This window comes from Gordionus sp. m RMFG-2023, chromosome 2, assembly GCF_954871325.1.
Source record: "Gordionus sp. m RMFG-2023 chromosome 2, tfGorSpeb1-WG-v2, whole genome shotgun sequence".
In the NCBI taxonomy this organism is placed as follows: domain Eukaryota; kingdom Metazoa; phylum Nematomorpha; class Gordioida; order Chordodea; family Parachordodidae; genus Gordionus; species Gordionus sp. m RMFG-2023.
This window is the reverse complement of record NC_088776.1, coordinates 22225520-22244519: the sequence shown is the minus strand read 5'-3', so window position 1 is coordinate 22244519 and position 19000 is coordinate 22225520. Positions and strand designations below refer to the sequence as shown.

General features: G+C 26.3%; 1 protein-coding gene across 3 annotated transcripts in view; it reads left to right on the top strand.

Annotated features, from left to right (window-relative positions):
- Positions 1-1031: 1031 nt before the first annotated feature.
- The window catches only part of LOC135925229 (tubulin polymerization-promoting protein family member 2-like), an 18682-nt gene continuing 713 nt past the window's right edge, over positions 1032-19000 (top strand). Inside the window, exons 1-5 of one of the 3 annotated variants that reach the window (XM_065460455.1) lie at positions 1032-1163; positions 4315-4521; positions 4745-4943; positions 5049-5223; positions 12112-12197. In XM_065460455.1, coding sequence (XP_065316527.1) covers positions 1150-1163; positions 4315-4521; positions 4745-4943; positions 5049-5223; positions 12112-12134 — 618 coding nt within the window. In that variant the 5' untranslated portion in view covers positions 1032-1149 and the 3' untranslated portion in view covers positions 12135-12197. Of the gene's footprint in view, positions 1164-4314; positions 4522-4744; positions 4944-5048; positions 5224-5296; positions 5418-12111; positions 12198-19000 lie in introns of those variants that run through there. The other 2 variants (XM_065460454.1, XM_065460456.1) reach the window with 2 other exon arrangements.

The window sequence follows — 19000 nt, the reverse complement described above, 5'->3', positions numbered from 1 at the left end:
AACATCCGTTTCCCTCTTTTTCTTCAGAGTATCATAGATACAATTTTAATTGTGCACCAGTTTTGTAAATGATCAGGAATTACTAGATGATGCTATTTAAATATTCTCAAAGTTCTTTTAACTGACTCCTCTGATAGCCTTATGCATAACATTGTCAAATTTAGAAACTTCTTCGGCATATCTTAGGAGACTTCCCCATAGTGCCTGCGACCATCTTTTTCATGCTAAAAATAGATTTTAAATGGCTTGTCTATTTTTATCAGAAGGATGGGAATGCATATAATTAAAAATAGAATTTAATTTCTAATATTCTAGGTAAGGATGTTTTGCACCTGAAATTTTTGTATCTCTAGCATATCCACCTAATAGTATGTATGAAGACCTTTTAAAAAAAGATAATAAGAATATCCCTCGAAAATAATATTTTTTATTAGTTTCGGTAGATTCCAAATTTAAATTTTTGAATATTAAAAGATGACATAAAAAATAAGACCGATTTCCTTCCATAGGATCATTTTTCCAATTATTCATCATAAATAATTTTTTTTAAAGACGACAATTAAAATTTTTCAGAAAAAATGATGACCCAAGACTTTTTAAAATATAAATAATCTGGCCAAAGACCTCAAAAAGCTAGCCTAACCCCGTCAATCGAATTTGAAAAATGGGTTCATCTTTAAAAAAACGCATCCTGGATAGGATGTATCTCAAGGCGCTCTACCTGGGAAGATACATTTTCCGCCCTGGATTGTTTGATGTTTTGATTTTCTCTTATAAGAAGCTTATAATCTAAATTATACTCGATTCAATACTCATCACACCATATTGTAAATTTTTTATTTAATGGACCAATGTACTAAAGTATGAATCACTTGGGCATAGAAAAATAATTTTATTAAATTTATATATAGTATAATATAGATATAAATATAAATATGATAAATTAGGTCGAGTCTCGAAAAATTGATATTTACATAATAATATACTTCTTTTCAATATTATTATTTTTTTACATATTTTTTACATTTTTTAAAAATAATAACTAAAATATAATTATTAATTTATTTTAATAATATCTCAAAAAATATAAAAAAAATTATACCTTTTTTGGAATAAAATTATATAATATATTTATAATATTATATCTATATGGACAATAATAAGTAAGGTCATTTATATTATTAAATTATTTATAATGAAATTGAATTTTTCAAATTTTTAAATTATTTATCAAATTTTTTAAATATATATCAATTTTTTAAACGAATTTTTAAGTCGTAATATTATAATTGCATAGTGATTTTGGATTATTAAAAAAAGTATTTTTAAAGAATGCAGATAAATACATTATTTCTAATTTTTTCCTTGTGATTGAAACATTATTATTGTTTGTTTCAAATATGTTTTTCATTTTACTACTTTCATCTAGTGAATGAGAAATCATAAACTACATTTTTTTATAAACCGATATAGCCCATTTAAGTTTATATATCTTAAAAAAAGTTATTGAACACCTTAATGCAAACTTTAAACTTTGATTAAAAATTTCTAAACTAGAAATATTCTTAAAATCTTTGAAAGAACTATATTTATAGGTTAAGAAAAAGCTTTTTATTTATATTTCTTTCCCCATAATGATAAAGTAAAGGTTAAGAATAATAGTGTTTTATATTGAATTTATTTTTCAAACTCAATCTACACTATATTTATATTTATTAATATGTCTTGATATAATACATAGTTATTATACAACTATTTTTAAAGTTATATTACGATAAAATTCTTCTTTTGTTATGCAGTTATTTTCATTGAATACTAATTATTAAAAGCTGATTCATAATTTTATGCTATATTTTTTATTTATATAATTCTCGTGTTTTAAAATATATTGTAATAAATATGTCGCTATCTCATAATTTATACTTGACAATATTTCGACCTGTTCATAATAAAACTATTTGCTCTTATAAAAATATTTTAGAAATTTTCAAATGGCGTATGGCGAGCTGGGAAGTGTATAAACCATTAGATTTTTAACAGTTTTGACAAAAAAATTTCAGATAGGAATTATATTATAATAATTAATTTTCAATAGAAAAAATATCGATTTTCGATATTAAAAATGTTAAATGTAAACGGCGATAAATAATATTATTACTAGAGGGAGAGTTTGGAGAGGTGGTTAAGAGGGGGGTGTGTGAAAACAATATTATATAATTAGTTTATTACCCATAAATAAACATTAATTGCTATTATGTTAGAATGCATCTAAAATAAAAATCTTGGGTTTCTTATTGTAGAGTGATTGGTTTAATTATGTATCGAAGTGCAAATTATTTTATGTTAAGATAATATTCTAAAAACATATTATTATAATATTTAATTATTATTATTATTCATTAGTTAGAGATAAACCTACAAAAATACGAATCGAATATTTGCATTATTCATATTCGATTAATTTCTATTTGATTAGCATTCTAGAATCGAATAATTCCTTTATTTGTATTCGTACGAATAATAAAAACTTTATTCGATTTGATTCGTTGAATATTCGATTCGATAATTAAATTCTTTAAAAATACTTTCAAAATTGAAAAAATATTTTTTAAAATTTCTTTTGCATGAAAATTATAAAAGGTTTACTCGATTTTTTTTTACTAAACATATTTAGAATTTTAGGCAAAATTTGATCTGGAAAAAATAGAGTATTAAAATTTAAAAAATGATTTATAGATGTAGAAATATAGTAAAAATAAAATATTGTGTAAGGAATATGTTAAATTTATTAGTAACGATTCAAATTTTCGAATCTAATAACTTTGTTATTCGTAATATTAATTCGCTTTAGGTACTGTTAGATTCACGATTATTTTAAATTTTCATAGGAAAACTTCAAAAAAATTAATTGTTATCTGAATTCAAACAAAATTATGAAGAATTTTATGTTCATTTTTTCTTTATATGGTATATTATAGCCCTCTACGTTATTAATATCACTTGACCCCCCCCCCCCCCCCCCCACAACCACCACCGATAACTAAAATATAAAATAATTTAATTATAGGGTTACTTACTTTGTATGTTAACTAAAAGGATACTATAATAACGTAATTGATTCGTACCCCTAGAGAGTTCTAATATAGTATACTTCTGTTCAGGGCCATTTTTTGCGTATTTTGATCAGAAATTGCATGTTAATCAGATTCGATCAGAAATTGCATATTTTGAAAACTTTCCATCATTTTTAAGGTGAATAAGCATATTAGAATATGAATTGGGTAATAAACAAAAATATGCAATATACCTTATCAAAATATAAATAATTGATAAATTACAAAATTAAGTAAGCACAATTCATATAATATTAATTATGATTTATACAATATTTTTTTATAAAATTACAAATCACTTCAAATATGTGAAAATGGCCATAAATGCAAAATCTAAAATATTTGGTTGGTGGGGGGGGGGGGGGAGGTTCTAAATGCCCATTTCGCAGTCATGTTTTTTTTTCTATTGTAGTCGTTCGTTTATCTTACATTAGAATTATGCATCTTGTTTGATAATAATCCAAGATTGATAATATAGGTTCCAAATATCTTTATATTTAAACGATACTATATTTTGCTATAAAAACACTTATTTTCTTTAAATAAATAATAGACATTTCGAGGGGAGGTGAGGGTAACTTGGGAAAACACAAATATTTTATTTTATATATTTATAAGTTTTTAGTGGAATTAAGCATAATTTGAAAAAATATTATTATATATTTATTGGTTAGCTTGACAAACAAAGGTACCATTTACACCGCCCAGCCCGTATTTTTTTCGGCCCGACTTATTTTAAAAATGTATCTTATTTTAATTTTTATAGCTAATAATGGCACTGAGTAGGGTTTAAGGCCGGGTAAGCAGATTTCTGATAATTATAGCGCCTCCTCCCCTCCCCTCCCACCCATCATTTTTTTTACTCTACACCATTGCCATTCATACATTATTATCATACTAACATTCATTCAAACCTTTTCCACCTTTTTCTATTGTAAAATTGCTTTAAAATCGAAAAGATTTCTATACAAATCATAAGTATAATAAAAATGAGAGACAATATAAAATTATTATTATATTTAACATTATATTTATATTATATTGATTTTTTTATGTCACTTCACTTCATGGCCTGATATATAAAAATTTTAAAAATCTCTTTAGTTTGAAATAATGACTATATGATAGATTAATAATAATAAAGATAAATAACAAATGATTTCTGATCTATTTTTATAAATAACCTTTTCTATTTTTAAAGTATAACGATTTGGATTGAAAATTTGGATTTAATCAAACAAAATTTTACAAACTTCGCCAAATTCGGCGATATAAAATCACTGGGAAAGTGTATGAGTAGCAAAAATTTCGATAAATGGATGAAAGAGAGCAAAGTAATTGACGGAAAGATTATAAAATCAACCGACACCGACATTGCTTTTACGAAAATTATAGGAAAAAAACTTAAGTATTTTATATATATATTGAAATGTATGTATTGATTGAAAGTTTGCTATTGTTATATAAAAGATAAAGAATATAATTTTTGACTTTTAAAAATAAATTAACTATATTAATAAGTTATGCAGGTTATATATATATTTAAATCTCGATAAACACCTTTTTATGGTCCCACCTCCTTATCTGGTCTTAAGAACTTAGGAAAATTATTGTTTTGTTTACTATATAAGAGGTACAGGACCTATCAAAATGATAGATTTCAGTGATTTAGAGAACGTTTTTCAAGAGATAGCCAATCACATCGTCAAGGAATTACAAAAAAAGAAAAAGAACATGACCTTGGATGAGCAAATGTCGGAGAAGGATCAAATCTTTAAAAATATTACCCTGAAAATATCTGAATGCAAAACGCCACATGTTCAAAATAGAGTTAATAATCAATTACTAAATTTATAAATAATATTTATATAAATTCCATATTATAGAAAGAATTTCATTTTATATTACAATCTCTAAATTTTAATGAAACACTAGGAAATAATGAATAGAGACGTGGTATCGCGATTAACCGATTCATCAAAATTTACAGGAACTCATAAAGAGAGATTCGACGAAGCTGGAAAAGGTAAAGGTTTAGATGGTAGAAGGGAAAAATGTTCCAACAATGGATATGTCCAAGGTTCCAAAATCAAGCAAGAAATATTAAAAAGTAATTGAAATTATATTATTATATTTTTTTATCACATAAAATAATAAAATGTTCATTCTAAACATAAATATAGAACCTTACAAGCGTCGGATAAATCCAGATAGGATTTATAGGCTGATCAATACCGATATAATTTAAAAATCTTATAAGATTAAAAGATTGGTACCTGATAACTTATTTTTATATTCTACTTTCCTATTTTAATTCTTATGTTTATCAAAATTCGCATATTGCTTTCTAGATAGTTATTCAAGATTCATTAATTCTAATTGCTTCCTATGCATATGATTTATAATTGCTAAATATAAAATAAGTCCAAATTCTATCATTCTTAAATGTTTTCGATATAATCCTTATAATAATTTTAAAAAAAATTTTGCCACCATGACCTTGCAAATTAAATTGTATAAAATAGAGGTGTCATTTTACAAAAGATTTGTCTAGCTTAAAAAAGCGTAGAGGAGGTAGACCAATGACTACTATAAAGGGTAGGGAGGGGGCTGTTTAGACGCGACCGTATAAGTAAAATGTGGGGTGCTGGGTATTTTGATTTTGGGAGAATCCATTTCATCATTATAAGGGTAGTATATTTGAAAGTTTTTTTCAAGTTTTATTAAATAAAATGCTATGCCATTGAGTCCAGGGGATATTTTATTATTGTATTGTTATAAAAGTTCTTGAGCTAACAGACATAGTAAAGGTAATGACCTGATTCTGATTTTTGCTAAATGTAGTTATAGCGTACTGGATTTTTTGAATAATCTGGAATGTTGGAAAGGTTAATTGTTTTGATGAGCTCGTATGATAATAATTATTTTATTCTAAACAAAATAGATAATTATAAGATACTGGACTCTACTAAAATATTAGATTATAGTAGTAATTTATGATGTTATCCTATAAAGTTTATAACAATTGATATGTTAAATAGCCAAAGCTGTAACTATTACTTTTCTAAAAATTGTATATTTCGATCATGTTTTTTATGTTTCTCAGGCGTTAATAATACTAGGTTCGCCATTTTTAAAATGGGATTTTGTGAATAAGCAGCCTAAAATATTAATTAAATTTTTGCAAGCTTAATATTTTATAGTAATATAAATGATTTGTATAATAAATAACTTAATTATGTAATTATAAGCATAATTTATGCAGAGTTTTACAAAAATCTTCAAATAAAAATTTGAAGATTTTTTTCGCCCAAAATTTTGTGGAAAAAATCTTTGAAGATCAATTTTTTGCGAAGATTTTTTCGCTAAAAAAAATTTTGAGCTTGCTCAAAGAAGATTTATGAGCAAAATAAAAAATATTTTTTGTAAAAAAATCTTCTATAATTTTGAGAAAATATTTTGAGAATTTTATAATAAAATAAAATCTTTTGTAAGGAAATCTTTATTAAAACATTTTTGAAATTTTGATCTTAAAATTTTTTGGTAAATTCTTTAAAAATAAAATTTTTGATATATAAATTTTTTTTTATTTTATGTTAATGAAAATATTTTTTTTGAATAGTTTGTAAATGTGAGAATTGGTCATAATACCGACAGCATTTTTTTTAATATTTGGAATAAGTAATAATGATTATTTTAAAAATGTTATGTCATAATTTTAATGTTTTATATTTAATGTAAACTATAAAAGTGACAATTGTCATAATACTCATGTCAAAACCTTTAAAAATAATTATAATTAAAAAAGGCTAGTTGAGCATGTTTTGAGATGGTTTCAGTGATTTTAAAGCATATAAAGGTGACAATTGTCATAATACTTATTTCACATATGTTTTAATTGAAAATTGAGAAAAATGATTATTTCTAACATGAATTAATATTTAATGTGTAAACTATAAAGGTGACATTGTCATAATATTCATATCAGAACCTATAAAAATAATTTTAGGTATAAAAAATGCAAGAAAAAATTTTTTGAGCATGTTTCGAGATGGTTTTAATGATTGTAAAAATTGTCACAATCGTTATTTTTGAACTTTTTTAAAGCAAGTAGATAAAAATTTATTAAATATAAAATTAAATGAGGATGTACCATAGAAAAGTGACAATTGTCATAATCGTTATTTCTGAACTTTTTTGAATTTTTTTGAAGCAACAGAGTAAAATAATTAATTGTAAACATGTTAAATTGAAATTTAAATGTGGATGTACCATAGAAAAGTGACAATTGTCATAATCGTTATTTTTAATCATTTTTGAATTTTTTTGAAGCAAAAGGGTAAAATTATATATTTTTAACATGTTAAATTAAAATTTCAGTGAAGATGTACCATAGAAATGTGACAATTATCATAATTGTTATCTTTGAACTTTTTTGAATTTTTTTAAAGCAAATAGGTAAAAATATATATTGTAAACCTGTTAAATTAAAATTTCACTGAAGATCTACCATAGAAAAGTGAAAATTGTCTTAATCGTCATTTTTAATCCCTTTTAAATTTTTTTGTTACAGGGTAAAATAATAAATTGTAAACTTGTTAAATTTAAATGTGGATGTACCTTAGATAAGTGACAATTGTCATAAACGTTTATTTTAATCTTTTTGGAATTTTTTTTAAGCAAAAGGATAAAATTATATATTGTAAACATGTTAAATTAAAATTTCAGTGGAGATCTACCATAGAAAAGTGACAATTATCATTTTTAATTTTTTTGAACTTACAGGGTAAAATAATAAATTGTAAACATGTTAAACTAAAATTTCAGTGAATATGTACCATAGATAAGTGACATATCTAATTCTCAACTCCCTTTTGAAATTATTTTAATATATATATTTTGAAATTATCACATTACTCATATCCATTATTTTTAAATTAGGTTAATATGATCTTGTTGGGAAACACTTAAACCTCTGGGCAGATGATAATAGTATCATATATGTTAAATTTTTTGAGCCAACCAGAATGGAGTTGAACTAGAAAGATGCATCAATATAAACATGATATTTTTGGGAACAACAAATTTAAAAATATTTTTTCTTTAATCTTTTAAATCAATTTTAGATTTTAGAAACTACTATTTGGATATATCTAGTAAAATATGCCCCCCTCTGATTATACTATTCATACAAAAAATCTATTTATATTGTTATCATCTAAATCAGTCATATATATGAATTTTTATTTATTAAAATTTCAATGTAAACAATAACTTTATAATGAAATAGGTTATATAAATAATGATTTAAAATATCACATTATTTAACAATGTACGATTAAACTTTATAATTAAAATATCATCAAGTATATCTTTGTCTAATCTTGTCCTTAAAGAGGTTACAGTTAGTGCTAATGCACTAAATTCTCTCTCAACTGAGACTTGGGTGCAAGGAGCAGCAAGAATTATTTGAGATAATTTAAATAATTCTGCATCTTGGTGTTTTCTTGAAACCCAATATTGCAAAATATTTTGGGAGGATGGCAATCTTTTGTTGTATAATAACGATTTTATTTTTAGCTTCATATCGCTATTACATAGAGGTCCCTTCTTTCAATCACGCTCAATGTAAAGGTCAAGTTTTGTTTTTAATGTTATATAAAATAAAAAAAAATGAATAAAATAATTGTTTTATTGAGGCCAACAAATAAAACCCCCATTAACAAATTTGGGTGGGATACATTTATTTAATGTTTTTTTTATTTATATTTATAAAAAATCAAATGTTAAATGAAGATATAAAAAATGCATTTTCTTTTCTTTTCGTTTTTCCCATTGTCTCTCTCTCTCCCTCCTTTATTTATTTTTATTTAATGTTTTGCCTTATGAATTAAAGAAAATAAAATATCTCAAAAAAATGAAATATGCTGGTGCCAGCGAGGCGGCACCAGATTGAAAAAAAGTAATGTTGTCATATCTGGTATCAGATTATAGAACTTTTTTCTTAATTGGTTCATTCAAAGGTCTCCTGATTATTTTTTAGTAATTTTGCCCTCCGATACGATAAGAATGCGTTAACAATATTTATTTTAAATTTGATAATTTCATGACTTTATTCTCTTTAATAAGGTGTAAGATATACTATATTTTGAAAATTTTGAGTTATATATGGGCGCATCATCCATAATTATTAGTGAATTCAACGGCAAAATGGATGATAATTCATCCAGGTAAGCTTTAAATTTTATTGCTGTAATGGTACCCAAAACCAATACCTTTTCCCCCTTGAAGGAGGGAGTTTGACGGATGGCCTCTTACCCATAGGCCCATCCATAGTAAGAAATGACGTGAGAATTCTAAATAGAATATATATTGAAATGACATGTTCACATTTTTAGGCAATATTCTTTACAAATATTGATAAAATCTGGGGAATTCCGTCTCTCGAGTTCTTTTCCAACCCTTTTTCAGCTCCATTCTATTGATTTAATGAATCTATCAAGATATTCCCGAATCACTCATTATGAGATGAGGTAGTAAATTTTCCACTATATTTTTTATCGTAAATCCATTATTACGTTCTATTAGCTGTATAATTTTAGATTTCAATTCTGTTTATGGCTATTGCAATTTTTTCCTGACTCCAATTGCTATATTTCTTTTGTGGTTTATGATAGGTATCAGAGTTTATTGTAGAATTTATTTGATTGGGTAAAGAATTATTTGTTATACCAAATTAAACTGAATTTGAAATATTTTGAGAATAAGATGGTTCTTCCTGTGAGGAAAAATCTAAAAGATTATATATAATAAACAATATAATGTTAATTGGTACCAACATGTAGATGTAGAAAGATCTAAGAGACCGGAGATAGTGACTCAGCTAAAAACCTGCTCGTTTCAGCAAATAAATTCTAAAATGATCATAACGATTATGACAATTGTCATTTTTCTATGGTAAATCCTCATTTAATTTTAATTTAACATGTTTACAATATATAATTTTATATTTTTGCTTCAAAATAATTCAAAAAAGATTAAAAATAACGATTATGACAATTGTCACTTTTCTATGGTAGATCTCCACTGAAATTTTAATTTAACATGTTTACAATATATAATTTTACCCTTTTGCTTAATAAAAATTTAAAAAAGATTAAAATAAACGTTTATGACAATTGTCACATTTCTATGGTACATCCTCATTTAAATTTTAATTTAACATGTTTATAATTTATTATTTTACCCTTTTGCTTCAAAAAAATTCAAAAAAGATTAAAAATGGCCATTATGACAATTGTCACTTATCTATGGTACATCCACATTTAAATTTAACAAGTTTACAATTTATTATTTTACTCTGTAACAAAAAAATTTTAAAGGGATTAAAAATGACGATTAAGACAATTTTCACTTTTCTATGGTAGATCTTCAGTGAAATTTTAATTTAATAAGTTTACAATATATAATTTCTTCAAAAAAAATCAAAAAAGATTAAAAATAACGATTATGACAATTGTCACTTTTCTATGGTACATATTCACTGAAATTTTAATTTAACAGGTTTACAATATACATTTTTACCTATTTGCTTTAAAAAAATTCAAAAAAGTTCAAAGATAACAATTATGATAATTGTCACATTTCTATGGTACATCTTCACTGAAATTTTAATTTAACATGTTTACAATATATAATTTTACCCTTTTGCTTCAAAAAAATTCAAAAAAGATTAAAAATAACGGTTATGACAATTGTCACTTTTCTATGGTACATCCACATTTAAATTTCAATTTAACATGTTTACAATTTATTATTTTACTCTGTTGCTTCAAAAAAAGTTCAAAAATAACGATTATGACAATTGTCACTTTTCTATGGTACATCCTCATTTAATTTTATATTTAATAAATTTTTATCTACTTGCTTTAAAAAAGTTCAAAAATAACGATTGTGACAATTTTTACAATCATTAAAACCATCTCGAAACATGCTCAAAAATTTTTTTCTTGCCTATTTTATACCTAAAATTATTTTTATAGGTTCTGATATGAATATTATGACAATTGTCACCTTTATAGTTTACACATTAAATATATTCATGTTTGAAATAATCATTTTTCTCTATCACAATTAAAACATATGTGAAATAAGTATTATGACAATTGTCACCTTTATATGCTTTACAATCACTGAAACCATCTCAAAACATGCTCAACTAGCCTTTTTTAATTATAATTATTTTTAAAGGTTCTGAGATGAGTATTATGACAATTGTCACTTTTATAGTTTACATTAAATATAAAACATTAAAATTATGACATAACATTTTTAAAATAATCATTATTACTTATTCCAAATATTAAAAAAAATGCAGTCGGTATTATGACCAATTCTCACATTTACAAACTATTCAAAAAAAATATTTTCATTAACATAAAATAAAAAAATATATAGATCAAAAATTTTATTTTTAAAGAATTTACCAAAAAATTTTAAGATCAAAATTTCAAAAATGTTTTAATAAAGATTTCCTTACAAAAGATTTTATTTATTATAAAATTCTCAAAATATTTTCTCAAAATTATGGAAGATTTTTTTACAAAAAATATTTTTTATTTTGCTCAAAAATCTTCTTTGAGCAAGCTCAAAATTTTTTTAGCGAAAAAATCTTCACATGTTTTGATCTTCAAAAGAGCAACGATCTGTGAAGATTTTTGAATTTTGAGCAAATGTTAAACCCTGAATTTATGTAATACAATTTTTTAAAATTACAATGCACTTTTAAGTCTATGTAAAAAGCAAGAAACGCAAAAAAAACAATTATGTGAAATTTTTTTGCATGGGGCTAAAATTTTTAAATAGACTTAACCTCCAAATGTATTCCCTATTAAGTTATCAGGTACTTCTACACCTCTAAGCCAATGACAATTTACCCCTTACCAATTTCTCATTCCTTTTTACCCCACCCGTTCTAATTTTATTCAAATAACTATAGTGCTCATAATGGCTTTTCAATGACTATCTTACCCATATGATTTGACATGATAACTCAGTAGAATCACTAGGAAGTGCAATATGGAGTCAAAAATTTCTACTTGAATGAAATTTGATAATTTTTTTAGGAATTTTATTGATTTGATACTATTTAAAATTTATATTGTCAATTCTAATTATATGAAAATGATTCATATTAATTATAAACTAAATGAAAATCCAATTTAATATCGTGATTTGTAAGAGCCGAGTAAAACATTTTAATCACTAATCAACGCACAAATTTATCATTAAATTTAAACTGCTTTTTCTAAAACGAAATTCAAATAATCAGAGTTAAAAAAAATTTTTCACTTCAACCACTTAATAATTATAATAAACCAAAAAATCTCATCAACAAAATACATTTAAAATACAGTAAGTTTTTTGAATTATTCTGATATAGATTTAGGCAAAGAGAAGCAATATCTGTCATTGAGAACATGAGACTTGAATAATGTAAGCAACTAAAGATGCTCATAATTGCTCCATAAATCACAAAATAAAATGCTCACGCTGCAGGGAGAATAATTTTGAATTACATAACTTCACAAATAATTAAACAGATAACTTTACTGTCATGGCTGATGATACTCGCAATATAAGTTCATTATTTAATTGGATGACGTAGTTTCTACTAATTTTGTTGACCAAATTTACCCAGTTTTGTATATTACGATGAATGAATTTTAAAAAAAAATTTGCCAAGGAAACGTAAATATATTATAAGCTATAAACGCCTTACTTCCCCTCTCCCTCCATTATTTAAATTCAATTGTCATTAAATTATTTATTTTACATTATAATCTTCCTGATCCAATGGAAGAATACGCAATTTTAAAGGCTCATTTAAAACTTACAATCAGACACGAACCAAATTATAAATCATTAATAGATTTGCTAAAATTACTATTCAACGAGATATTACCTCGCATATATAAAGGCCTTAAAATTGAGTTAATTATACACTTTAATTTGTGCTCATGCAAGAGACCGTTTTCGGTATTAAAGCATGTTAATCGATTAACAATGGGACAAGAACGATTAAATTCGTTGGCACTGTTGAGCATTGAGAAAAGTATTATAAATAATATTCACAATGACTAATAGGCGAAATTATATTGTCTGTCAAATAATCTATATTAAGTATTTTATTTACTCTTGTAATATTTAACTCGAATTATTTTTTTAATCTGCAATCGTATAACATTCTTTCATATAATAATACAGTGTTGGGCAAATTTTATGGAAAACATTTCCATATTTTTTATTTGAAAATCAAATTATTTAACTTGTAAAATAGTCAATAGCCTGTTAAACCAAAGACGAATTTTTTTTCAAGACTGTGCATTACCTATTCAAAAACCAATCGAATATTCGTTTCAAATAAATCGAAAATTATTCATTTGTTGGACGTATAAAGAATTAATTGATTCGAATAAAACTAATTATTTGAGAGAATATTCTAATTATTTGGAATAATTGTTAATGTTTTTAATAAAATTCAATTATTTGTCATTTCTATTGATAAATTAATCTACCAGATGATTTTATTAGCAAAGTATACCTGCTTATGAACAACTTCTCTTAGTTGGAACTAATTTGCTGTCAAAAAATCTCATGTCTTACAAAGAAAAAAAAAACAATAAGAGAGGCTTGGCAATATAAATCAAATTAATATGCATTTTACTCGTTAATTACATGATCGTGTTCTTTACCATCAGAATTTTTTCTGTTTAAAATTAAATGTGCAATGAAAAAATTCTGTCGATATATTTCGTATGAATTATTTTATAATATTTCTAAAATATGATTTGAAACGAATATAAGTAAATTATATTTATGAATAATGCAATATTCGATTCAAATTAGTTTAAAAAATTTTTTAAAATTAATTTGTGTTATAATTTTGAATTTAATATTTTAAACTAAACCAAAATGGGGAAGGAGGGGGAGATATGACTTAAGATCATCATTGATATTGAGTGGTAGTAGGAGAGGATAGTTTTTATTTAGATTTTTTTGCTAATTTTGATTTGGTAGGGAGTGGAGTAAATTGTAACTGACTTGCAAGAGGGGGGGGGGTGCAGAAGAAGGTTTGGGCAATAAAGCTAATTCTTTTATTTAAATTCTAAATATATTATATTTATTAATATTTCCGACGAAAATTAATACAAATACTTTTCTTTATGCTATATTATATTATAAATACACTTATAAATGTAAATTCACAATTTATTTAAATATTAAATTTGTGACCTGAATTAGCGAAAAAATTAACACTTCTTATTCATTTAATCTCATTTTATTTTTTAAAATGAGTATTTAAGAAAATTATAAATTTTAGCGTCAATGTGTTTTTTCCTGCAATGTGTTATTTATTTTAAACTTTAAATCATTTTATGAGCTCGTTTTTTAAAATAAAAATCTGGTTTTACCGGAGATGTATGCCGTACAATTTTTCCCTAAACCTTCAAACTTAATATAATTTATATTAAATTTTTCATATATTTTTATATATATTTTAAATGACTCAAAGGTTAAGAGAAAAATTGTCTACCATTCATAAGATAGGTATTCCAAACATGATAGGATATATTTCCGGTAAAATCCGATTTTTAAATTTAATAAAACGCGCTCAAAAAATGATTTAAAGTTGTAAAAATAACAGATTGCCGGAGAAAACACATTGACGCTAACATACATTTTTTAAGAAAATGAATAAAATATAGATTCTAATCCTGCTGAGTTAATTTTTATTAAGCTGTTATCTTTGTATCTGTAACAAAGAAGGCTTTGCTAATTTTCTTAATCCCATTTAAAAATAGATGGGTAGCACGTAGATAGAAATAATATTTATATGCTTTTAGATGAAGCCCTCTTAACTCAAAAAGAAATGAGATAATGATGGACAAGGCAAATTCTCTATTCTGTTGAGGAAGACGATTATTTTACCTTTGAAAATTGTAAAAAATGTTAATAATGCTTCAGAAGTATTGATGAGCGTAAAGATATTAGTAATAATCTCTTTTTCAAAAACACTTGTGGAGTCCTTTTAAGAATCAGGAGCGCTGCTCTGCAGATCTTTTAATTTAATGTATAAATTAAATTATTTTTTAATATTAATAAATCTATTTATTTGTTAATTATTCAATAAAAATGAAATTTTATTTTATTTAAATTTAAGCAATATTAAATGTTGAGCCGAGTTTTATATTGGTTTTTCATCTTATCACTTAAAATATTAACATCAAATTTTTCTTTCTTTTTATATTGAAAATTTCTTGGAAAATCTTGTAAGTCATATTAGATTTTATAATATATGATAAAAAATAGTTTTTGATATTATGGATCCGGACATCATAGAAGAGGAAATTGAAATAAAAAATAAATGATCTATTTAAATAACTTTATTATAGATTTTCAAATGTTTATAATGATGAAAATATCATTGCGGCTATTATCCATCCAGCATTCAAATTAAATTGGGAATGGATAAAAAATGCACAAATTATGGAACTAAAATACAAATTTAAAATTTTCATTATAATAAATTTTAATATATTTAAAAATGTTTGAAAAATATATAATAATACTATTTAAAAAAAAGAACGGAGATGGTGTGACGCAGGGAAACAAAAATGAAAAAGGAACGTAAGCGTTGTCTATGATAGCTCTTTGGCTAGAAGGCTACCATTGAAACTGATATAATTAGCTTTGTGAATCGCTATGGATAATCGTTGACGAAGAAAAAAACCCTCTCGAGGTTCTTCTGAGAGTTTGCTGATTTGTGATCCTAAGTTTTTGAAAAATGCTAAGGCGAGTTTGCCGAAGGTGCCAAGAGTGGTTGATATGATTGGGATGAAGCAATGATCGTTTATTATTTCTGTGTATTTAGAAATTTTAAGTTGTTCCTTCTGGTCAAGGATGTTGATGGCGTGGTTGGATGGGGCCAAGGGGTCAATACAGGAATAGTCCCATACCAAAAGTTGGCCTCTCCTCCATGGGATTTGAGAGATCCCATCAGGACGTTTACCATCAGATCTAAAAAGACCCTGTGGTTCTAACGTGGAAGGAATTTGGGCGGATTTCAGAGCTTGTTGGATGATTGTATTACATTGCTTGTGTCTGATGAATCGTCCATTGCAGGAGCGACAATGTAAACTATGTCTACCCTTCGAGTCAACTGGCGAGTTGCACCCTGAGCAGATGTGGGGGTGAGTGATGGAACAATTTAGACGAATGCCGATGGCATGGGTAAATTCATTGTTGGATAGTTGAAGCTGAAGATTGGTAGATGGGATGGCCTCAAGAAACTCATGTCCCGTACCATTGAGCAAGGAAGAGAATAGGGTGCGGTCGGTAGATTGCATGCTAGATAAGAGAGTTTCAACGCAGCGAGCAACCACTGGTGCATCCCAGTCTTTCTGTTTATGGGTTGTGGGGGGATGAGAATCAGCATTGATCCTTGTTTTCCAAATATCCATAGCCACGATTAAGGAAAGGTCTTCTTTAGAATTATGGGCGGTGGTTATTGGCTTTGTCAAGAGACTACTCGATATGAAAGTAGTTATTGCTAAGTCAAGTGGAGATCTGATGCCGAGACCACCAAATTTGGTTGGAAGAGTTGCTTGGGCCCAAGCGGTTTCGTTGAATCTGATATTTACTATTTTTTCGGTTAAGTCCTTTATTCCTTTTTCGTAAGTTTGGAGAGGAATAGGATATTTAAAAATTGGTGTTGACCGAAGTGCGTAAAGAATCCTTGGTATAAAAAAGAAATTTTTTAGCAAAAAAAAGGACTTGTGTGATGGAAGAAGTGTAAAGATGTCCTCCAGTTTAAGGAGTATGTCAAGTGTGGAATGAAGAAAGGTGCTTATTGCCTCGTGTCCTCCAACAGGCGATCCTAGATGTGTTAATTCAACGCTTGATGTGAATTTGAAATCGTGAGTGTTGGGAGCATTGGAATTTAAAAGTGAGAATTCAGATTTGCTCTGGTTAAGCGAAAGTCCAATGGCTGTGCCCATTTCTTTAATTATGGTGACTGCTTTGGCAATTTCACTACTGGGACCACTCAAGATTCCATCATCAATATACCAAGCGTGGAGCGATAGAGTACATGAAGAGTTTATTGATTTTATCATGTCATTGATTCCAAGACTAAAGAGAAGGGATCCGAGAGGGTCACCTTGTTGGATACCCTCGACAGAAAGTATCTTTTCTTTGTTGAATTGTAAGATTGTTGGTGATTGGTAGCAAGAGAAAAGAAATTTGGTATAAGCGGGGAAATGGAAGCAAGTTGAATGTAGGAACGTGTTGCGCGAAAGAGTGTTGTAGGCGTTAGAGAAGTCAATTTTTACTAGGGATTCGTTTTTTGGGTTATTTTCAAGGTGAATTCTTGTTAAGTGCACAGCGGCTTCACACCCACCAGGTATCCCTACACCAAGTTGATAGGGGCTTAGAATGTGTGCGGCATCGTGTTTGATTCTAGATGCGATTAATTTAGCGACCAATCTACGGTAAGTTGAACCAATGGCGATGGGCCGAATGTCCTTGTTTGGTTTTTGGAGTGCGATGAGTCTGGCACCGAATAGTAAGGGGGTAATAAAGCTGGGTACGTCTCCATTTAGGATTTTGTTGACTAAGTTTGTGATTTTAGTGAGAATTGAAACCTGTGTACAGATCACAGGAGAGGTAATGTCCTGTAAAAAAATTGGTCTAATCCCATCTAGACCATGAGCCGAATCCCGATGAAAAGATAGGATTGCTTTCCTTACTTCTTCCTGTGTGAAATCTGCTGCACAATGGGAGAAGGGTTGGGGCAATATTGGCATAAATTTTTTAACAAAACAAATTCCTGATGCGAAAATAGCTACTAGTTCATGGGAACCCTGCAATGATTTGGAAGATTTTTTTGGATTCCATGAAATTGATCATGAGGAAGATAATATAATAGACAAATATTTTTAAAAAAATGATATCAAAATTACTATTTTTGATAAATTTCCTGATACAAAAAATATTTTTATAAAATACAATACCCCATTTCCTCTAGTGCTCCTGTTTAGTATTGCAACAGGTTTTAGGGGAGAGGCTTGTATGTTTGTTACATTCAAATTTAGAAAATTTATTACTTTTAAAAGCTAATATAAGATTATAAATATTTTGATATATCATTTAAGATATATAAAACTTTTTTGATAAAAAAAATATCATTTTGTTTCGCGTACAAATCTAAAAAAAATGAAAATCAAAGGAGCGGCTATGGAGTGACACTCCATTACTTAAAGCGGGAGCTAGCTCCTTTTAAAAATTTAGTAGCGGGTGCTAGTTCTTTTTGAAAAGGTAGGAGCGGGAGGTAGCTACTTTAAAAAAGGAGCGATAACAATCTGATATTTTGCTATCTTCTGCTCCCTAGAAAGTTTCGCATATATTAAATAATATTTTATTTGAAAATTTTATATAAAAAAAGTAATCATCTTAATAAATAATTATACAGTATCCATTTTCCCTATATTTTCATGTGATTTATTTGAAATTTTGTTTTTGCTTCATTTTATTAAATATTGTTAAAACAATAATATTGTGTCTGCAATATAATTCATTTTATTGTTCAATTATGCTCAAATTTATGTTTTATAATGCTCTGTAAATGCAATTATAAAATAATTAATGTGATATGCTGCTGTAATAAATATATTTATGTTTGTATTCCTGAAGATGAAATAAATAACTGAAAAATTCTCGATAAACTTATATTATTTACATAATTATTGAATTTATAAATGATCAATAAATCATTAAAGTAAAAGGATTGATAGTGGTTATGTTTTTTTGTTAAAAATTTGCCTAAA